Source organism: Pimephales promelas, chromosome 11 (genome assembly GCF_988280905.1).
Source record: "Pimephales promelas chromosome 11, fPimPro1.hap1.1, whole genome shotgun sequence".
Classification (NCBI taxonomy): domain Eukaryota; kingdom Metazoa; phylum Chordata; class Actinopteri; order Cypriniformes; family Leuciscidae; genus Pimephales; species Pimephales promelas.
Window position 1 is genome coordinate 24,264,414 of NC_142779.1, and position 23,862 is coordinate 24,288,275.

Here is a 23,862-nt window from a genome sequence, read left to right on the forward strand (position 1 = left end):
CAGCTGTGCCGACTGCGGATAGCTTTCTTTAATTTACAAGGGAGATAGCCCGTGCCCCGTGCATAGCTTCACCAAAAATGAGTTTATGGTGTGTTAGTTCCGCCGAGGCTGGACCTGTTCGCCACTATCACGGCCTCTTATCTGCTCACGCTATTCAGCTTGTCTTTACTGCTGTGGCTCAGTGGTAAAACACAAAGCTTTTCGCGCCAGAGACCCGTGTTCGATTCCGGCTCTTGCAGATACAGTAATTTTATGCAGCTTTGAGCTCGCGGCCAGCTTTCTTACGTTACAGAAAGCGGCCGCGTTCTCCCGCGCACATGCGTCAGCGGCGACATGAGAAACGAGTGTGTTTTTAGCCCGCCGAGGCCGGTTAAGCACCCAGCTCTCTAACGTTTTATCTTTCTATATTGCAGCAACGAGCCTGTCATATCATGAACGCCTGCAATAACGCCGACAGATTAAGATTGACGCTATTTCTTTTCAAGTGTAATAGGTGCCCACACCCCTGTGCTCACCCATATTGAAACGCAGCATTCCCGTGTCTAACAGAGCCCACTCTCTTAGCTGGCTATGCCAATAGAGTGTTATATGTAAGAGATGTGCCCACGACTGTGCTCACATCTTTCTGCCCGCTCTATTACGAGCCGTGCACGCGTCCCTCCTCTGCATAAAAGCCTCTTGTGTAGAAAAATGTGCCCACAATCCTGTGTTTCCCATACACAAAAGCACCACATGTCCCATGTCTCTCTCAGAGCCCTGTCCCATAGAGCGGACACAGCCCACTCGAGTGTCAGAGTGCATAAGCATGACATAAGCTTGCATAAGCGTCCCCCCTCTGCCCGCTCTGTTACACGGCCCATAAACTCCTCTCTGAGTGTAAGTCACGTTGCCTTAAACATTCTGGCGTGCCCACACACCATGTCCAGCCCGCTATGTGCAACAATCAGGGCGATATAGCAATTCACCCGCTAACGTCACGCTTCTAAGCATGGGAAGCTATTCCGGGAATCTCCCCATGGGTGCTAAGCACAATTAAAAGCGGCTATCTGTTACAGTTCCGTTGCCGCCATCCACGCTTCCGGGTGCGGCTCGAAACTACAGTGAGTTCAGAAGCAGCAAACACGCTTCACTCAGTGATAGCAAAGCTTTTGTGCAAAAGGGCTATAGAGAGAGTTCCACCTTCTATGAGCGAGTCGGGGTTTTACGGCCGTTATTTTCTTGTCCCCAAGAAAGACAGCGGCCTCAGACCGATCTTACAGTAGATCTCAGATTTTTGAACAAAGCGCTCATGAGGAGACCGTTCAAAATGCTTACAGTCAAGAAACTCCTCGCGCATGTACGCCAGGGGGACTGGTTCATCTCTCTAAATATGAAAGATGCCTATTTTCAGATCCAGATAAATCCCTGTCACAGGCCTTTTCTACGTTTTGCCTTCGACGGCCAGGTTTATCAATACACCGTCCTCCCGTTCAGCCTATCCTTAGCACCCTGTACGTTCATGAAGTGCATGGATACGGCGCTCGCCCCCCTGCGGAGTCAGGGGCTGCGAATTTTGAACTATTTGGACGACTGGCTGATTTTGGCACAATCACAGATGGAGTTACTGTCTCATCGTACAGTTCTCCTCGACCATCTGAACACATTGGGCCTCTCTGTCAACTGGACAAAGAGCTTACTTCAGTCCAGTCAGACGATTTCCTTCCTGGGAATAGATCTAGACTCAGTGGCTATGACGGCTTGCTTATCTACACAGCGAGCGCGCACGCCGTGTTCAGCGTCTTGCCGCATCCTTTCAGATGGACACCCTCATGCCTCTGAAAACTTTTCAGAAGGCGCTGGGTTACATGGCCTCAGCCTTCGCAGTGCTTCAGCTGGGTCTACTGCGCATGCGCCCCCTTCAGCTTTGGTTGAAGAGCCGTGTGTCTCGCCGTGCGTGGACCACAGGCCGCCAGCTGATCAAAGTTACGCAGACCTGTATCTCAGCTCTGCAGCCATGGACAGTGGCAGAATGGTTTCAACGGAGCGTTACCATTGCGACCGTCTCTCGCCGAAAATTCATTTCGACAGACGCATCCAACTCAGGTTGGGGCACGGTCTGCGAGGGCTCAACGGCCTCTGGCCACTGGTCAGTCAGATGATCGCGGTCGAGAACGCGCTCACGTTTTTCCTCCCACGCATTCGGGGTCACCACGTATTGATCCGCTCTGACAATACGGCTGTAGTCTCCTATCTCAACCGTCAGGGCGGTGTCAGATCCAGGAACCTCTTCCTGCTGACGAAACGCATTTTAGTTTGGTCCCAGAGCCACCTGCCCTCGTTAAGTGCGACGCATGTGACGGGCCATCTGAACGACGGCCCAGACAGACTGTCCAGGAACCCCATCCTTCTGGGAGAATGGTCCCTGCCTGTTCAAACAGTCCAGAAACTGTGGCGAATATTCGGCAGAGCAGAGGTGGATCTCTTCGCGTCAGAGGAGAACGCTCACTGCCCAATATCGTTCTCAAAGAGCGAGGACGCACTAGCCCAGGAGTGGCTCAGCCGTCCGCTTTATGCATTCCCTCCAGTCTCCCTGTTGCCACAGGTCTTACAGAGGATCAGGGAAACTCGCCACTCGGTGCTCCTCATAGCCCCAAGTTGGGAGAGTCAGACTTGGTTCCCGGAGCTTCCCTGCCCGCATCCGATAGTGAATGTGACGCCAATCTCCTTTGTCCGGTTCGGGCTCTGAGATTGTACACTAAATGCGCTGCTGAGGTCAGACGCTCTGAGCAGCTTTTCGTTTCTTTCGGTGGGTGCACTAAAGATCTGGCTGCCTCGAAACGGACACTATCCAGATGGATAGTGGACACTATTGCTTCTATTTATGCGTCTAAAAACCTGCCATGCCCTCTGGGCATCAGGGCTCAATCCACTAGAGGCATAGCCTCATCGTGGGCATGGTCCAGCGGCATTTCCATTCAAGACATATGCGTGGCAGTGGGATGGGCTTCCCCTTCCACATTTGTCAGATTTTACAATCTGGAAGTACCCGCCCTGCAGGCTAAACTACTCGTAGTCTAGTATGCTTCAGCTCTTCTGTTTTGAGCTGCACTATTGGGAATGACACTCATACAAGCGGCGTGCCGCTTGTTCTTCCCTCGTGCTTATGTACTACACAATCCCGGCCCGCTTGCTGGCCCTTTCATGTTCACGTACATTAATCCAGCCAGTGTTACATGATGCTCTTTAAACCATTCTAACATTCTGATTTATATATTTTGTAATTGACATTAGTCTTGCTTTGTCCACCATCTTTCATTTTGTCACCTTGTTGCAATCCATTAAGGGATTTAGCCTTTACGGAAGGTTAGAAGTCACAGAGCTCAAATACTTACCAGTGCAACGGCTGTTTTCATTGACCTCAAATCCTGGTCCACACTGTGAAAATAAAGAACATTTGTTGAATACAACAATTACACTTTTCAAAGAAAGAAAGAACACATCATTGTTTTCTCCAGAGCTGATTTATAACTGAATTGAACTAATTCCATTTGGATGAACAATGCACAGTTATTGAACCAAACCGAATCAACACAGAATGAACTGATCTCAACTGAATAATGATTGTTTAGTGTTGTCTTTTTAGAGTTGCTTTACAGTGATTTGAATTATGTTTACATCATTGAATTATTTTCCTTTTTATCACTGTTAAGCTGCTTTGAAACAATCTGTATTGTATAAAGCGCTATAAATAGAGGTGACTTGACTTGACTTGAGTATGACAGGTATGTACCTCGATCTCCAGCACTGGGGTCACCTCCTCCTCATTCTCAGGGTAATAGATCTCCATTACTTTGTTCATATCACTGGGATCCAGAGGTCTAGCCACTGAACGTCCATCTGGCCAGAATACTTCCACACTGGTGGCCACATCTTTTCCTGTCAGGGCGGAAAAGAAGCAATCCTTTTGATACTTTATGAACAGTCTGCGTTTATAACTTCCCCTCAGGCTTAGGAGACATAATGAATGATTTATTTTCTTAATGTACAGGTCTCCATGGAAAAATACCATTCTGGAGAAAGGGCCCTCCCAAGAAGTTTCTCGGCAAAAGCCAGGTTGGAATAGGCTCTGGTTTGGCACATGCCATGTAGACTCTTAAACAAATGCACAAGAATGTGTTCAGTCTCAGCTGTGGGCAGCATCGTGAGCAGCGAGGCCTGAATACGTCTCATTTGATGTCGGCAAAACCATTTTCTCATGACTGCCGGTGTGTGGGGTTCACACGCCAGAGAGTTTCTGGCATAGCAGACACTGAGGCATTACAGCAATGAGGCTCTCATATGTCAGACCGATGAAATCTGTCTGTTGTTCAGCGGAAGATATAAGGAGCCATATAAATGGCACGGTGGTTGGAAAGCACTTCATTTAAAAGGGTTTACAGCAGCATCCATTTACTGACTTCAATCTGATTGTCAAAGACACTTTCTCACAGACAGCGGGACAGCAATTAGCATGGCAGTTAGAGGAGACAGTTATAGTGATCATGAATGGAGAGATCATCCATTAGAAATGAATGTGGTGGAGGAGGAAGGCAGAAGTTCAAAGGAGCAGAGATGATGAGGGACAGGGTGGGCTCTAGACTTTACTTCCATTATAGCCTTTAGTCAAGCAGGAGAGAAGCTGACCGCTTTCCCAGTTCTTAATTAAAGTGACATTTCTTAGGTAAACAGATCCACTGGGCTCCTGGCATGGCCCGGACTGGCACAGGTGTCTCTTCAAGACAAAAAGCATTCCAACAGCGCTTACTGAAAGACACAGTTTAGTTGGGGAAGACACTTTGGGCATCTTTTGGGTTTTAATTTAATAAAAGGGTAACACTTTGCAATAAGATCTCATTTATTAACATTATTTAATGCATTAACTAACATGAACTAATACTGAGCAGCACTCTTACAGCATGTATCACCTTTCTTAATGTTAAAGGTGCAGTAAGAGATTTCTCAAAACTGTTGTTGAATACTGATTTTTTTAAATCAACTCAAACAAACACACCGCTTCCTTCAATTATATTCCCCCAAAATGCACGTACATTCAATGTATTTTTTTATTATTATTATTACAGCAGATGCAAACTTGCAAAGAAAGATACTGCGTCATATAGATAAAGCAAATTTGCAAATGAATGACAAGGAATATACAAGCAAGAGTTTGTTGATATTTGCCCGCACCAGACAAGCTCTAGACATGACACTCAAAAATTAAAATGTCCCTCACGTGGAGCAGAAACAACGCAAACCCTAGGCCATCCCACTCAGGTCTCTCCAGCACTGGAAAACTTTTATCATATTAACATGGGTCCTTAAGCTCTTTCTCACTCTCTATCCTCCCCTATTATGAGTGAACACACCCCCTGCTGCTACAAAAATACCATAAATAAAATTACTGGTAGCAGATCTATACAGGTGAAGCTGGGGAAGTTGAAGAGTCTCAGAGGGATTCTTAAGCATGCTGCAAACTGCTTTAGCAAACAATAACCAGATATTTAAACGCTGAGCAAAAAGTTCATTGGAGTCAGATGTGACAGGGACTAGCTTGTGCCATGTAGTAAACAATGTAAATATCATCAGGTTGCATTAAAGACCAATCAGCCTGCGCCATCTAGAGTTTCATGACAGACCTGAGTAGGGAACAGAGACGTTTCGTTGAATGACGACGATATAGGGATCGCTTAAAAGCATATCACCGTCGAAAGAAATTAAACGAGCCAATGGCAAGGAAATGCCATGGGTCTGCAGAATTTGGATGGCATAACTCCGCCTCACCGCGTGGGTATTCTTCGCTGAGGTTTCTTCGCTGAGGAGCCAAGACTGAACTCTGCTGTTCCAGTTCATGGGGTTCCCAAATGGGGTTCCCAGTCCAATCGCTCCACCTCAGCTGTCTTCCAGTCTCCCGTGTAAGTAGAGAATACACATATGACCCAGAGGGGCTGCATATGGAGAAACATCTGGGGTGTCCAGCTGCAAGTGGAATAATATGCCAGGGGTGGCAGAGTGGCTTGTCAAGTAAAAGACACATGGTCAGATAGGATTACAGTGGAAATACACATGTGGGGCTAACCCAGAGGGGGAACCATATGCATGGCGGCACCAAGCCAATCCTGAAAGCTGGCGGAGACATAACTGCCGTTGACGTCAACAGCGCTGGAGGAAATCAGGGATTGTGAAGCTCACCTGAGGAGGATATCGCATGTGTCCAGTCCGTGGAGTGGAATGGCGAGCAAGCGAAGACAACTGAGCAGGACCTAGTAGTTGACTAGTTGAAGCGAGTACATGGGACACTGGCTCAACTTGGAGTTTGTAGAATCTGCAAATGTGATGGGTGTCACCCAGCCTGCAGCTCTACAGATGTCTGTTAGTGAGAGATCCCAAGAGGAAGCCACACTCCGGATGAAGTGGGCTTTCGCACCAAGGGGGCATGGTTGACCTTGCTGCTGATATGCCAAGTAATGGTGTACACAGCCTCTGCTTGGAGAAAGCATTTCCCTTCAGCTTCCCACATAACAGACAAAGAGCTAGTCTGAGGTCCTAAAACACTGTGTTCTGTCTACGTAAGCACGGAGGGCGCGTACTGGACAGAGCAATGCCAAGGCTGGGTCTGCCTCCTCCAGGGGCAGTGCTTGCAGGTTCACCACCTGATCTCGAAAGGGAGTAGTGGGAACCTTGGGCACATATCCAGGCCGGGATCTCAGGATCACAAGAGAATAGGCCGACCCGAATTCCAGGCACGCTTCGTCAGCGGAAAATGCATGCAGGTCCCTTACACTCTTAATGGAGGCCAATGAAACCAGGAGCGCTGTCTTAACCCTCTGGGGTCGGCTATCGCGCCGGCACAACAAGCTCAATTTTTTTTCTCACATAGCAGCAAAATAGACTTAAAATACTTTTGGCCAGAAGGAAAGTCTTAGCAGTGTCAATCAACCTTGTGTACACGCTGATCACATCCCCATATCCCCCCCCCCCCCCAATCCAAATGGTCTAAAATGCGTTTGCCCGTGACCATCTTGAACAGCGTTCGGCGGAAAGCGGACTGAGGTGTCTGAGTCGCCGGCTGGGTGGCAATGTGAAAGTCGGGGTGTAGACCGAGGATATTTCGTCAGTTTTTAGTCACTGCAGTCTTAGGTCACCCGGGCCACCAGCCACAGTATTCTCTACGTCGAAGATCTCGGTGTATTGAGCTCATCGAGTCTCGATCGTTACATCACGATACACACCGTGATCGAAAACCAAACACGTCAAAACAGCGCTCATGCCCATCAGCTGAATCTTTCAGAATACCACACAGAAATACACAGGCAGATCGTCTTTAGAAAGATACGTCTTTAGAAAGACGTGCCGCGTACACTGTTTTTTTTGTGAGAGTAAAGCTTGCAGCAGTGCTGAAGCGCCCAGGGAGAAACACACACGCTGTTCAGTTCAGCAGGCAGGAATATGACACTTGGAACTCGCCTTCTCGTCTAGATGATTCTCAAAGATAGTCAGAGAATAGGCTGCAGGAGTGAAGAGAACTTTTTGGCTCAGAAGTGAAAACATATCTGCATTTTGTGGCATCCTTCCTTTTATACCCACGCGGTGGGGTGGAGTTACGCCATGCAAATTCCACAGACCCATGGCATTTCCTTGACATAGGCTCGTTTTATTTCTTTCGAAGATGATAGACTTCTAAGTGAACCCCATTTCGTCTTCATGCGCCGTAACTCGAAGTGACTACGAAAGGGAACTTGGTATTTCATGTTAACTGTAGTTAACTAATGAAAGGTTATTGTAAAGGTTCACTAACAAAAAGTACCATGATATTTGATGAATGAATATACATTGAGGATTGATGAATGAATGTACATTAAAGATTTCTTAGACATGTATTTGTGACATAGTGTAAAGTATGACTAATCCAAAACATAACTTGGACCTTCATTAAAGGTACAATATGCGGGATTTTGCAGTAAAATATCCAAAAACCACTAGGCCAATGTTATATATTTTGTTTAGTTGATTACTTACAATATCCCAAATGTTTCCAACTATTTGCAAATCGTGAGAAAATTGCAATTTTTAACCAAGGAAACAGGGCGTGTGAGCAGGGGTGAGGAGTCACCAGTCAATGACGTCATATCCGCGTTACCCCCGGTTTCCGCCAGGTTTGACCTCGTACTGCAACAGACGGCGACAGACGATGACAACTGGGTCGGTTATGCCCGTTATGCATGCTCAACAGTGTGAGCGTCCCTAGCAGGGTTTTATTCAAACATTATGGACCATGACAAACAGACTTTGAGACAAAAAGAGAACTAAAATGAAGATCAACATCTTTCGAGATGCCGAGAACTCCACGTCCGCGACTAACTTCGACTTGACAGAGTGTTGCATGTTCCTTGAGCAAACAGGTGAGCAAATTAATGTATATAAAACTATTCAATGTTATATAGTTCAACATGATGTTAATCTAATGTTAATCTCGCTGGTCTCATACAGCCAACAAACAACCTAACTAACATTTAACACACTCAAATGCAGTTTAGTGTGATAGTAAAACTGTTAGCGCAAGTGAAGCAGCGTTGTGTTACCTCAAGTTTAATTCCTCTAATAAACTGACCTGTGTGAGTAATTCAGCGTGTAGTTCGGTAGAATTAAATGTCCTTATTCCTTTAAATCTGCGTGACTCGCGTTGTGTGTGGCGCTGGTACGTCTAGCAATCACGCCCTGCTTTACAAGTCATGTTAAAAACATTCACTCATCCATAAAAGATCCATCAGCTTGACGACAAGATAATTCTGCTTAATGTGGAATATACGTCATTAATATACGCCTTTGTTATTGTAAGAGGTTAGCGACCCCTGGTGGCGAAACAATCTTGCATATTGTCCCTTTAACAACCAAAACCCCATTGTAAGATATAAAGTCTAAGGATGCTCGATAACTTCCGCCGATCATAGAGTCCAATGCAATACCGAGAATTTATATTGAATTTTATACTCCATGGTTATACTAAAGAAACGTTAGTCACAAAAACAGATAAAACAGACACCCCTCGTTGTGTTTATGCTTCTTTTTAAAATTATATTCAATAAACATAACTATATATAAAATTACATCTAAACGTATGTACGTTTCGTTTCAAAGACGGGAGGACAGTAAATTTTGAAGACTCTGCCATAATCCCGTTTTCCTCGGTTTTCCTCCGCTTTAATCTCCACAACCGGAAATGGACGAGCATCCTTACGTCAAATGCGGAATTTATGCGTGCATACAGCCCATTGTAAGATATAAAGTCATATTTTGAGACAAAGTCTCCATTGCAAGAAATAAAGTAAAATACTCTAAATGGATTTATATAATCTGATACCATAAACTGTATAATGGATTTACTTTGTAATGTAGACATTTTACATCAATTTATAAACACTCCTACTGATAGAACCATTGATGAGAGGCCTGAACACATACACACATATTTACGAGCCCTCAGGGTGATGCTGAGACCACTGATGGCTATCGTTTTGTTTTTCACAGCACATTCAGTACAATTCGAGCTTCCAGCTGGCAGCCTATTCCTGCCACAAATCCACCCGAGAGCTCCCAGATGAAGCCATGTGCCTCGAAGCATCTGTAACGTGGCCGAGTCGGGGGGAAAAGATCCCGGTCCACTGCCACTGGCTGCTGCACCTGCAGGCTTCTCTCCGGGCCTCCAGTCTATGAGGATATTTAAGGAGCCTGCCTCCACGCGGAGGATAATGTTACTGAGACCCGAAGCCCCCCACTGAACATGACCTCGAGTTACATCATAACTGTTTCTCTGTAATGAGTCAGCAGAGCGAATTTTTGTTTTCCCGCTGCTCAGCGACCCTGAACATTTCCGAGATGGTGGATGTACTTGTGAAAGAGATATATTACAGGTCTGGTCATTTCCATAGCTGTTTCTTTCTTAATGTAATTTTCCTGCAAGCATAGGCGGAAATCGCGGGGGGGTCAGGACCCCCCCTATCTGAGGGTTGTCCCCCCAAAAAAAAAACATTAAAATATGTGTATTGTAAATAATGTAATGATATAAAAATTATTAAGAAATAAAATAACACAAATGCAAACGGGGCAATTACGAAAAAAGCGTTCTAAACATTTTGAGACCCCCCTCCCTTGCCTCACAGTGCGTTGGTCCACCGCCTCCGTCCCTTTTACCTCAGACACATACATTCCGGTGGCGGGAGAGAAAAACATAGTGTTTGAATAGTTGTGGAACTCCAGTAAAGTAGGTCGCACACCAGACGAGAAGCGTAGCGCGCGTCTTTAAAATTCGAACACATTATTCTCTATGAGTGTACACACACCGGCGGCGCCGTTCGGCGTCTGTCCGCGGTGCCCAGCAACGGCTCAGGACCGTGTTCCAAACCCTGCTGCGCCACAGAGCGCCATTTACATAGTTTTATATACAATTTAAATTATTTTTGTCTCAAATCGGTGCTGACGGATCCTGACTTCGCCCTATGCTGCAATATACATTTAGTTTTGCATTCATTTACAGAAATCAGCTGCTTGAATGACTTGCTGGTGTTATTGGATTTTTCAGGTGAGATTCTCAATTCATTCAGTTAACGGATGCTCTGAGGTAAAGTTTTCAGACCGCAGACTCAGCAACGATTGTATTTAATTGTACATAACAATAATAACAGACACTATCTTCATGTCATTAAACATTACAATATTGCTGGCCATACACTGATTAGAAAGTCCGGGTGGGCTGTGCATTTAGATTCTAACGCTTTCACTGTGATTTAGTTGGTTTATATCATTTAATATAGTTAAAGAATTAGTCAATGAATGAAATGAAATCGCTGCGCTGCGTGAGGAGAGTATGTAAACAGATTCGCCGCTGGCTTAAACCAGAAAGAAATTTTAAGAAGTATAATGAAATGGTCTCCATGCTACACTAATAATAGTAGTAAGGCTTTCCTCTGTATTTTTTTGCATGTATTATTGGTGTCCCCTTCAAAATTTGCTCTTGAGAATTGTTATGTTTATTGTCCCCCCCAACATTTTGATGAAATTTTCGCCCCTGCCTGCAAGAGATTGTTTAGGTAGACTTTTTAGGTTAAGAGAGTGGAAAAGAAATATATACCTAGTCCAAAGTGAGCCACTGGCTCCATCTCGCACAAGTACCCTGATCCACCGTCTATAATGCGTGTGTGAGGGCCGTTTCTCTTGGTGTAGACGATCACCTTTGCACCACGTGCAAAAGCCCCAAACTGTGTGCGTGGAATCACACGGAGCCATTTATTAGTTGAGCCCTGCAATGAGACATCAACAAGTTAACTCTTAACAATCAACTCAGTGTCAAAACAACAAAGTTAAATCTTTCAGATGTTAAAATGAACCAAAACTAACTACTACTGTAACATGATGCATGCCTATGTGAAACAAATAGACCTGGGGGAAAAAGTACAAATTACAAATTAAGTCACTATGAAGTCAAAATTGACAATTCTTATTTTATGGAGTATTGCAGTATTTAGTATAAATGATGTATCTGAATAAAGATGAGGGCTTTTTTATAAAGTAACCTCCCCTCACTCTTGTAACAACATCTCTTCTCTTCTCTGATGAAGTGTTTACTGGCGTGAGGGAGGGACAACCTGTCACTTGCATGAGATCAACTAACTATCACCAATCCAATCAATTCCCAATGGATAAAAAAATCAAGTCCAGCCCAACATTTTTCCTTATTTAAGAAGCCATATTACTCTGACATTCAAATGTCATAATAAGGAAGACAAATGCAACTTTTGTTTTATGCCGACTTTAAATACCTCAATTGTTATAGATATTTTGTCTGAGAAATAATTCCAAGATAATTTGCCAAAAGTCAACGATTTCAAAATGAACTCAAATAGTTCCATCACATTCTTTATATTACCTGATCTATGCTATCATCATTCATGTTATATTGCATCTATACTCTTTTATATAGTTTAGAAGACAAAGCTGAGAAAAGTTGAGAAAATCAAGTGTAAATGATTTCACTGATTTTCCGAATTAGAAGTCGCCCCCCTACACCCTCAAATAGGGCACTATTTGAGGGGGCAGCCATTTGTAGTGGTGTCCGAAACCATTGTGAATGTTATAGAGTGCATTCGTTCTATCCCACATTGCATCGCAATAATGAGTGTACAACCGATGTATGCTCAATAGGTATGCTCGTTTTCATTCACTCCTTCAAGTGAACTGTATTAGACAAACGTAGTGTGTAGTGAATGAGGGTATAGGGAGCAATTTCGGATTCAGCCATGTTCTCACCTGAGTGACTCGATACAATGAAATGGGTTGAGCTGCACTTTCCCCGTGTGTCACCAGAAGATCCAGCTGTCCATCTCCATCAAAATCAGTCACAGCTGCTCCTGAAATAACAGATCATTCTGCTCAGACACAGCTGTAACAAATGTTGTTCCAACTTCTCACTGTGGTTTTCTAATAATGATGATTCAGCTGTGAGTGGTGACTGCAAATGTCAGTAAATGACCAGGGTGCAACTCATGACTACAGTCATATACATAGAAGCCTGGATTTATTATGCCATCTAGTGGTAGAGAGAGGATATATTCAAGATTAAGGTTTGAAGAGACACTGAACCGTTCCATAACTCCACATTGTAGGTTTTTTTGTTCATCTAACACATGTAAAACTCATCATCTCGACATTACCTGAACTGAGTGTGCCTAATTAATATATACTACAATTCAAAAGCTTGGGGTCAGCATTTAATTGATTGAAATGCAGTAAAACACTGATAATCTTTGTCTAATTTGTGTCTAAAAAATGCATTTTTGTCTTAAAGGGGTCATGAACTGGCTTTTTAAATTGTGTTATATTGTTGTCTGAGGTCAACTTATGACGTTCGCTTGGTTTTTACATGAAAAAACATCAAAATGAATAAGTAATAGGCTATTTTCTACCCTAGTTTTGAGCCCAGCTCAAAAACGCTCGGTTTTTATGGGCGTCTTGCATTGAAGACTTGGAAGTAAATGCCAATTGCTGTGAGTGGATAACAGTTTTGCATATTATAATGAGTTTCACTCTCGATCCGGTTTGTCATCACGAGGTAGGCCAATGTAATTTAGCTTTGCGTGTAATGTACGAATTGGTGGGCGGGGCTAAACCAGCCGTGTTGAAGTAGGCGTTGATCTTCATAGTTCCCCACTTTGAAAAACGAGTCGTTTTCTGAGCCTGGTGTCAAAAAAAGCTTTTATTCGACTAACAAGGACGTTTTTATTTCTGAAACTTACATGATATTCGGATGATATGATGACCTCTTAGATGTCAAAAGCTCAAGGAAAATTTGATTTCTCAGTTCATCACACCTTTAACTAATTTTTGTCTTGTTGATGGGCTAACCAATTAGGGTTAATCTACGTCAACTGAACAGTAATAAACCTAAGCATGAACTGTTTCTTCAGCTTCACATGGTGACAAATCTCACATCTCTCATGTCCAAATGGATGATATGTGCATTTTTATGGTCCATGATGAAAAATAAGAAGCTGGACACTGGTGACTTTCAGAGTATTGAACTAAAGGCTGAAGAAATTGTTATGAGCTAATTTTGATTCACAAAGGGGGATGATTCACAGTGGATAATTGACAAGCGAGTGGGTGGTCCTTTGATACTGTCCAAAATGCATCAGGATGGATTAGAGTTTACACAAGCAATATGATGTGGTCATATCCAGTAAAACAAACACAAATGTGAATATATTTTTGACAGACCACGCTCCACAATTTTTTATTAAGAAGCGAGTGTTTTCAAACAGGCTTTGGGTAAATTACGTTATTTTAAGGGGAAAATCCAAAATTTACGATTTGTAAAACTCATGGAATGGATTTACAAAATAAACAGTCTTCAATTTTGATGGAATGAAAGAGCCAAACCCTTCATACCGGTTCCCCGTCCCTCTGGTTCCGCAGCCTCCCCGATGTTCAGCTCCTCGATCTGTGGATCTCCGTGTTCTCTCCGAGAAACTCTGCCATGGTAGAGATTAATTACTTACTCACTTTGCCTTTTGGCTTGAGAGAGCTCCACACAATGGAACAGTCAAAGACAAATGTACCTTGTCAGCTGCATGTTATACAACATGTCTCAAAGGAGATATTCATTTACAGGCTCATGAAACCCTGGCAATATTGATTCAGTTAAAACATGTCTGGGGCTGGTAGTTCCTACATTGTATTTTGATGACTAATAATGCTAACGAAGAGGGTTCTTTATACAAAAAGGTTAAGTCATTGCTTTCTGAGAACTAACGTTTAGATTGTTTAAGTTTGGGATTAGGAACAAATTTCAAACAATGTTCTGTTTAATGCTACATCCAGTCTTCTCATTAGAAAGCATTCGCATAAAGAGGTCGGATTTAGGGGGAATTTCCCATCAGGTAAAGTTGTGGTTGGACTGAGTTGTATTTGTGGTCTGGTGGTTGTACAGTACTTTCTGGCTTGCCCTGCCGCCTAGGCTTACCAGCAAATCCCCAAAATAAAGAACGAGTTTCCATAGTTATTTCCTACCTTGCAATGCAAATGTTAACGAAATAACCTAAATAATGAAAATACTGTTTTGTGAGGTCATGTTGATCTAGCAGGCAATTTTATAGATACATGAATAAATAAATTATTCCAGAAACACAAATGATCCCTGGTAGGTTAAACTTATTGTTTATTTATTTATTTATTTATTTATTTATTTTCAAAATGAAATATTAATGATATCTTTTATGAACAATAAATAAATAAAAGACTAATTATAATGTTTTATCTTTTTTGACCAACAGTATTGTTAATGTTAACTAAAAATCGTTTTTATTAATTGGAATTAAGGATAAAATAAAATAGAATATAAATTAAGAGAAAATAATCAATTAGCCCTGACAACTAATTAAAATAAAACAAATAATTTAAAATATAATAAGTAGTAACATTAATAAAACTAGAACCGAAATAAAAAGAGCTAAATAAAAGTACAAAACAAAATCTCAAAAAGTTCAAATTAAAATATAACATTAAAAGTCAATTCAAAACATTAATAAATACTGTAATAATTTATAATTAATACTAATATACCACTGATGACGAGATGTAAATTTCCAAAAACAACAAAAACGTATTATTCTAAATTCCTTATTAGATTTCAGAACTATAAAGGAGGGATGTTTGTAGTGAATAACGACCAAAATGTTCTGTCTGTCCCTCAGACAAAGCTATTGAAAGGCTTCTGAAGACTTGAAATATAGCACAAGAAATGTAAGGCATTTTATTGGCATTTTTGGAGCTTGACAATATTAATCAACTTACACTGTATAGAAACACTCTTAATCTATATTCTGCTAAACATCTCATTATGAGTTCTGTCATCTAAGATCTAGCCCATGCATGCCAGAATAGTATTTTTGTACATACCTAAAGAGTCTGTTGGCTGATGGTCCTCTGTAGGCAATGTTGTTGAAAAAAACCTCCAGTTCATTGTCATTATCAAAGTCAGCTACGATGACGGTGCGGACAGGAGATGGCATGGAAAACTTCTGTGTTGCAATGTCCTGTTACAAAGATAAAAAAAAAAGTTTGAAATCACACTGTTTATATTCTTTACACTTATGATCAATCAAACAAATAATGTCTCACTTATAATGTATAGTATCTGTCTCTGCAGATTAAACTGGGGCAAGAGTGTGTTTTTTTTCCCCCCTTCTCTGACAGGAGAATGTCAGCTTTAATATTTGGAGATTCATATGTATGATGATGACATAAAGATCTAAGCTGCAGGTAAATCACAGTCTAAAAACTTCAGGGAGTGGGAGCAGAAAAAAAAGTAACTGCTATCGTCGCGCTTCAATAGTGCAGCAACGAGTCATGGAAGAGTTATTGAGCATGCCGGCACTCTCTCAAGTATTAACCCCAATTTTAATTATAGGGCTCATAAAACCTGCAGGTGAAAGCCCATGAAGTGACCTTCTGCTGTCTGGTTGAAGGAGAGGTGATGGCCATCTCTGGACAGGACCCAGAAGAGGAGGTACAGGTGAGCATGAGAAAATACTGATCATCCCATGGATGGATAGATGGGCTGGTGGATGGACGGAGAGATAGAATGACAGACAGAACGACACGATAAATAGATAGATAGATAGATAGATAGATAGATAGATAGATAGATAGATAGATAGATGGATGGATGGATGGATGGATGGATGGATGGATGGATGGATGGATGGATGGATGGATGGATGGATGGATGGATGGATGGATGGATGGATGGATGGATGGATGGATGGATGGATGGATGGATGGATAGATAGATAGATAGATAGATAGATAGATAGATAGATAGATAGATAGATAGATAGATAGATAGATAGATACAGATAGATACAGATAGATACAGATAGATAGATAGATAGATAGATAGATAGATAGATAGATAGATAGATAGATAGATAGATAGATAGATAGATAGATAGATAGATAGATAGATAGATAGATAGATTTGTTCACCCTTATTGTAAATAAAAGATGCACTTACACTAGCTGGTGGCCTTGTTCAGCCAAAGTTTAATTACCACATGGAATAACAGAGCATCTTAATCACAATGCAATTATACATGGCAAAGGTCACAATACCCTACGCTGATGCACAATCCTTCTATAAGCTCTCTCATGAGACATTAACCCAACAATTGACCCCCATAAAACAGCTTCCTGCTGACATTTATCCCTGTGCTAAAGAAGCCAATCACTGGCGCTATAACACTGGGATCAAACTAAAGCTAAGGAAGGCTTACACACACAACAGTCCAGTCAAACACAATTATCTGACACACTCTGGTGAAACAGAGCTCAATGACTTACTATTGCTGGAAAATAGATACAATTTTATGTTCATTCCTTTTTGTGTGTTATTTTTTAAGGAAAAGCTTGCTTACATAGCCTAATTAAACCATTAGTAAGATTAGCAGACTTCCAAATGGATTGGCCTCATAGGACAAACGTTTCTCTGAGACAAAAATAAGATTGAGCAGATTGAAATTCTAAAGTCAAAAGTCTTTTCTGCTCACCAAGGCTGCATTTATTTGAAAAATAAAATGAAATTAAAACTTAAAATAACACTTTTTTATTTGATATCTTTATTTTATATATATTTTAATGTCACTTATTGCTGAATTTTCATCATAATCATTATCAATCAACATTTTTTTATTATCAGTGTTGTGCTTCTTAATTATTATTAGTATTATTATTTAGGATTATTTGATGAATAAAAGGTCTAAAACAAATAAAAAGTAATTAAAAAAATGTCTTGGTAACTGATCTAACCCTCATTCCCTGAGGGAGGGAACGGGTCGGAGACGTTATGTTGACTGACAAATGGAAATCCCCAATCACATCTGAGTCTTAGGGAAAAAAAGGCCAAAAGAATTGGAGAGTGGTAACACAGTCTCATCCCAAGAAGTCATATAACTGACGTCTTGGGACGTCTTTTGACCATACGTCAACATCCTTTTTAGGGTACCCTTAAATGTCGGTTACATGAAGATCCCGGGCCGTCATACAACTGACGCTTTACCTTTAACGTCGGTTAGGTGACGGGGTAGGTTTAGGGGTAGGTTTAGGTCTGGGGTAGAGTTAGGATCCGATAACGTCATCTAACCGACGTTTAAGGTTACCCTAAAAAGACGGATGTTGACGTATGGTCACAAGACGTCAGTTATATGACGTCTTGGGATGAGACTGTGCGAGAGTGGAATTGATATGCCAAGCTCCCGTTGAGTCGTGCCCAGAATGATAGTCCTCTATGCCTACAGGATGGAAGGGACACGGCTTACCATAGAGACGGCCGTAGCTGCTGTTCCTTTACATTGTTATTTCACAGGAAGATAGCTTCGATTCACAATTCCATTTTTTCAGCCCTACTACAGTCAGAGACAGCACAGGGAAAGACACAGATTTACCGACAGGGAAGAATTCTGCTGTGGAAGAATACACATAGGGATTACCCAGGGGGAAATCACAACACATGAGGCATCTAGCCCAGTACAGGTACTCGAGTACTGGGCCTGGCGTCGGACTACTCTGCCACATCTGACTGCCGAAGGATGCTCGGAGGAACTCAATTCAGGATTCAGCAAGTAAGGGACTTAACTGGAGAGCCAAGAAGGTGCTCATATCCCCACCCACAGAGGGGAATGGGGCTGCAAGCGAAACACCAAGCTAGCATTCCCACACACCAGCTGTGTGTACCCAACACACGGGAAGAAAATGGCTCCACATGGAGATTGTAGAATCTCGCTAAGTCATTAGGAGCTTCTGAAGCTCTGCATGTGTTCTTTGTAAATGGGACACAGCAATTCCAGGACTCGGTCCGCCTCCTCGGGGGTAAGCGTTTGCAAGTTCACCACCTGGTCCCGGAAGGGAGTGGTAGGATCTTTGGGCACGTATCTAGGCCGGGGTCTCAGATGTGAGAAGAAGCTGACCCGAGCTCAAGGCAGGATTCGCTGACTAAAATTGTCTGCTGGTCCCCCACCCTCTTAATGGAAGTGAGTGCAGTCAGGAGCACTGTCTTTAGAGACACGATTTTAAATGACTCAAGTGGCTCAAGTCATGGAGCTCTCTGCTGCATGGAGGAGCTCTCTGCTGACCAGAAAGGACCACATAGAGAACCCAGGAGTGGATAAGGCACAGCCTGGAATGATTTAACCTCTCAGGAACCTGACAACCAGGTAGTACCTCCCTATGGCGACTTACCATCAACTGCAATGTGATGTGCTGCAATGGCAGCAACATAAACCATCAAGTTGGAGGGGACAGCCTCTGTGCCAACGCTTCTTCCAAGAAGGAAAGCACAGAACCGATCGGGCATCTTCGGGGTCTTCCTGATGAGAAATTGGGAATAGCACCTCTCAGCAAATAGACTCCACTTCAAAACGTAAGCTCGTCTGGCTTAAGTGTTTTCTACCACTGCTGGTGGTAGGCCACTTACTGTAACTCTTCCGTGTCCCGCCCAGAAGCCACAAGTGGATGTAAATTCTTCGTCCGGAATGTAAATGTTGCGGAGTGACCTGATCCTCTGCTGACTCCAGAGGAGGAGATGGCGGGTAAGTTGGGACATGTGGCGTAAGCGTACGGCGCCATTTGAATTAATTTAATGCATCCTTTCTGAGAGAAAGTATTCCTTTCTTTCAAAAATAATACTGACTCCAAACGTTTGAACAGAATAGTATTCAAAAAATGAATAAATGAACAGACATTTATCACAACATTCAGACTTGATTCAGTTGAGCTCTCAGCATATTATAAAACTTCCTGTGTGAGTCTCAGGGAAAAAAGAGGGTCTTCGATCTTACTGCGACTAATTACAATCACTGTGCTTTACCAGCTGAAGAGAAGGCCAGGTTGCTGCGCAAACAATAGAACAATGATTGGAGAATAATTGAATACTCTATTCAGGCAGCAGATGTTATTATTTTATCCTCTGTATTCCGTCATAAGGATTCAATTATGCAGCTTAAAATGTAGGGATCATGTTTTGTTCTGCATTACAAAGATGTAACCATTCAGATATATTTACATCTAATAAAAACAAAACTAGATTTGCATTTCCTGAAGGAAATACCGGTGCTTGAAGAGCAGCTAAAGAACAACATTAACGTCTCAGGCCTCGGAAGCACTGTAATAAACTTTTAGTGTCCTCCATTATAGCTAAAGGCATAAGAAAATTGAAATTTTAAAATCTGCACCTTAAACCTTTGCTTGCGATTGTTGCTGAGCTGTAGAAACAGACGATGAGGCCCATTCCAGTTTCCATAGACGATGTCTGTCTTCCCATCTCGATTAAAATCGGCTAACGCCACTCCACGGCCATGCTGCATTGGGTCATCCACCCCTGCGACAACAAAAAAGCTAATATTTCATTTCATATTTGCTGTAAAAGGTTAACAAATTCCCCATCAAAACAAAATCATCGAGAAAAAGAAAAGTGACAGCTTTTGCTTACCCGATTGTGCCGCAACTTCTGTAAAAGTACCGTCTCCGTTGTTGCGAAACAGGAAGTTAGGACTGTACTCATTGTCACAGAATATATCAGGTAAGGTTTGGCTGAGGATCGGACCGACCACGACCCCCCGTCCCCCTATAACACAAAGCAGAGACGGCCATCATCACCAAAAGCACAGCAGAAATCATTAGTGGCTTTCCAGCTCATTTCCCCAGCCCCTTGCTCACTGCTGCTTTTGCTGACACAGACTCTGGCTGCCCATAATCACATTACAAGGAGTGTGAACATGTGCATTTAAAAAGCTTTCCTTCAACACATCTTACCCGGCGATCACTATTCTACAGCTTTGACCTCTAGCTGAATTACAGCAGCAAGTCAATTTTATTTGTATAGCCCTTTTCACAATGCACAATGTCTCAAAAAAGCTTTAAAGAAAATCATGCCTTAATGTCAGCTCTACCAAGCTTTTCTTTATGATAAATATGAGCATAATATTAACAGGTTTAATGGCTCTTACTCTCAAATCTTTTGAATAACATTGGAGAAGAAATTCGGGAGTTCATTTAATTTTTTAGCAAAAATAAAAAAATATTTTAAAATATTTTAAATAAACATCTAAAAATATTTTAATATTAGGTACTGATTAAGTACTTTGTTGTAGATGGTTAGAAAATAAAATATGAAAGAAAATATATTGCGGTTGAAACCATACTATGTTTTGTGTCAATTAAACGATATATGTGAATAGTGTAAATATGTAAAAAAAAAAAAAAATGAAATATGTGAATAAAATAAAATGCATTTAAAAAGTAATTTAGTTAACTTAATGAATAATTTATAACATACTATGGTTAAAACCATTGAATTTTTGTTTGTGATAATATGTGAATAGGCCTTGGAATAAAATGTGTAAAAAAGAAAATATATTAACATATTAAACATGTTAAATATGTAAATAAAATAAAACAAATAAAATGCATTTATAATATAAATGAAATAAAACATATTATAATATGCGACGTATGATAACGTAATATGTGAAGCTTGCCGATGTTTTGACAGAATCCTCCATGCTGAGGTAAGAATATCTTCATTTTGTTGCTACAGTGACATTTTACTCTCGCTTATACAAGAGTGCTTCCCCCGAAACAGCTCTAAACAGTCGTCCGAAGCCCTGCTCTCCCCATCCAGATTAATGGAATGGTTGCTTCATTGAGTAAGTCAGAGCTGAAATACGGCTCACTTGTCCTTGTGCCTTCACATGACTTTCAGTGCAGTAAACAGCTGAGTGGGCCAAAACTTCCATCTCTTTATTCAGTGCTGCCTTCCAGGGCCCTGTTCTCTCTATTACTGGCTGCTTTAGCTGATAAACACTGTCTATAACTCAGTGATTCAAAGCTGATATGAGCACTGAGGTCTGCTGTAAATCAGCCACAAGGCAAAAAACCTGGATCCTACAGCTCATGGCCTTTAAAGACTCCTGGGTAATATATTCACTGTCTGACATCATCATACACTTACACACTCCTGCTCATGCATTCATAAATAAGCGGACATGCACCTGTGAACTTGTTGACTCCGGCCTGTTCGGCCACGTTTGATAGCGCAATGATTCCCTTGGACAGGTCACTTGAACTTTCATCCATTTCAATCAGAGCATGAGGACCTACAGTCCCGCTGGCGTAATTGGCAATGTAGATGGAATAACGACCTGTTCCCTTAAAAAAAAGAAGAAGACAAAAGCATTAAGTGTACACAGATAACTGGGGGGGGGGGGGGGGGGTAACTAAGGAGTTCCCTTTCGAGGGTCATTACGTTCCTTACAACACTCGGGGAATGCCCCCAGCATAGCGTGTATGAAGCATGAATGAAACTTTTCCAATCCTGATTGGCGTTACGTCATGACGTCACATGAACATTACGCCAGCATACAACAGAGTTTAGTTAGCTTTTTGCTCTTCAGCAAGTGCTCTATATCAAACTGTCTGTCGTATTTGGTGTTGTTTGACCCGTGAGAACTTTAAATAAAGATTCTTTGGCTGGGACCTCACGTTTGCCGAGGCAGCACATAGATTTAAGGTCTGCATTGCAAAACAGAATGTAGTTGCTCGGATTTCGCGTTTGCCCCACAGCACCTGAGGGGGCTGGCAGTGTTCATTGAGAAATTTCTTGACGCGCACAGCCGTGCGTTTTCGGGTGTTTCAGCCCCATTCCTGTTGACTTTCTTCTCGAGAGGTGAAAGCCAAATATATTGTCAACGATTGTCAACGTTTGCCGAGGCAGCGCGTAGATTACGGGTGTGGTGAGCAGGTCGGCCGAGGGACGTGACAGAAAGTCGTGAGGCCGGTGTTGCGATTGCTAATGAGCAGCACCTGCGAAGCACACCGGTCTCGCATCTCTCACGAAGGAGCGGAGGCATAAAGGGGGAGCGACGGAGTGGATGATCGAGAGAGGAACAGGCCTGTTTTTGTTTGTATTTTATATTTTATTTGGTAAGCCAGTAGTCGTCCGCGAGGGGCTGCTGGCCGGTATTTATGTTTTATTTTCGGTAGCCAGCAGTCGTCCGTGAGGGGCTGCTGGCAGGTAATTTGTTTGTTTATTTTGTTTAAATAAAGTTTTATTTTTGATTATTATCCGGTTCCTGCCTCCTTCTTCCCTGAACCTTGTTACAACGGGTCTGCAATAAAACGGACACACGCAAAATATCTTGTCGTGCACTTTCAGGTGTTTCAGCCTCACACCTGTTGACTTTTTTCTCGAGGGATGAAAGCTAAATATTGTAACGGCTTGAGTCGCATTTGCCGAGGCAGTGTGTAGATTATGAGACCGTATAAATGAATATTAAAACAGTATTGTCTGATGATTATGGCTACATTTAATCCTAAGGAATTTAAATTATGGAATAATACTATCTGACTTTGAGATATGTTCTGACTTTGAGAAGTTAGATTTCAATTCAGCCAACCATTTAGACCATGTTACACTTATTCAGTGTTTATAGCGTCACCGGAAAAACAACTTTTCTGTCTGTGGTCTGTGGCAGGACCGGCACCATTCTTGGCATATAAATTGCCTGGAAATGCTGGTGGTCTTTAAGGCTCTGAGGAGCTTCCTCCCTTCCTCAGGGCTCACCACATTCTGATAGGGTCAGAAAATGTGTCGGTGGTCTCCTACTTGAATCATCAGGTGGGTCTTGAGATTGCGCCCTCTATCCAGATTGGTGCATCAGATCGTCCTGTGGTCCCAGGGGAAACTATTATCTCTCAGAGCAATGCACGTCCCAGGGGACCAGAATCAGAGAGCAGACATCCGGTCGAGGCAGGGGCTGAGGTCCAGGGAATGGAGACTTCACACCGAGGTGGTAAAGTCGATATACGAGAGGTTTGGCCCAGTGGAAGTGGATTTGTTTGCATCTCGAGGGACAATCCAGCCCAACTGGAATTTGGATGCCATGGTACAGACGTGGCAGAGGCTCCTAGGAGTTCAGGGGAGGGTCCGTTGAGACTGAATCAGCCTATTTCTAGTAACCCCGTACTGACCTGCCCGAGTATGGTTTCAGACATTATAGCACTGCTGGCAGGCCTCTGAGGATGCTTCCGTGGGCCAGGGGCTCAATATTCACCCTCGACCAGACCTGTGGAAACTTTGGGTCTGGCCTCTGAGGGGGTTCAGTACCTAGAGGCTGGCCTGTCGGCTGGAGTGGTTGAGACAATACTCAGTTTGGGAGCTCCTTCCATGAGATTGTACGGCCTAAAGTGGAATGTGATCCAGTTAACTGCCTGGTTGGCTTCATTGCTGAAGCTCCTCCAGGA

General features: G+C 42.5%; 1 protein-coding gene across 1 annotated transcript in view; it reads right to left on the bottom strand.

The window, feature by feature from the left end:
• crtac1b (cartilage acidic protein 1b) overlaps positions 1-23,862 on the bottom strand; it is a 48,079-nt gene that overhangs the window by 4,242 nt on the left and 19,975 nt on the right. Inside the window, exons 5-13 of the mRNA XM_039657068.2 lie at positions 21,612-21,768; positions 20,051-20,185; positions 19,794-19,939; positions 15,466-15,602; positions 13,957-14,039; positions 12,319-12,419; positions 11,144-11,312; positions 3,770-3,915; positions 3,372-3,414 (exon numbers count right to left, since the gene is read on the bottom strand). Coding sequence (XP_039513002.2) covers positions 3,372-3,414; positions 3,770-3,915; positions 11,144-11,312; positions 12,319-12,419; positions 13,957-14,039; positions 15,466-15,602; positions 19,794-19,939; positions 20,051-20,185; positions 21,612-21,768 — 1,117 coding nt within the window. The remainder of the gene's footprint in view (positions 1-3,371; positions 3,415-3,769; positions 3,916-11,143; positions 11,313-12,318; positions 12,420-13,956; positions 14,040-15,465; positions 15,603-19,793; positions 19,940-20,050; positions 20,186-21,611; positions 21,769-23,862) is intronic.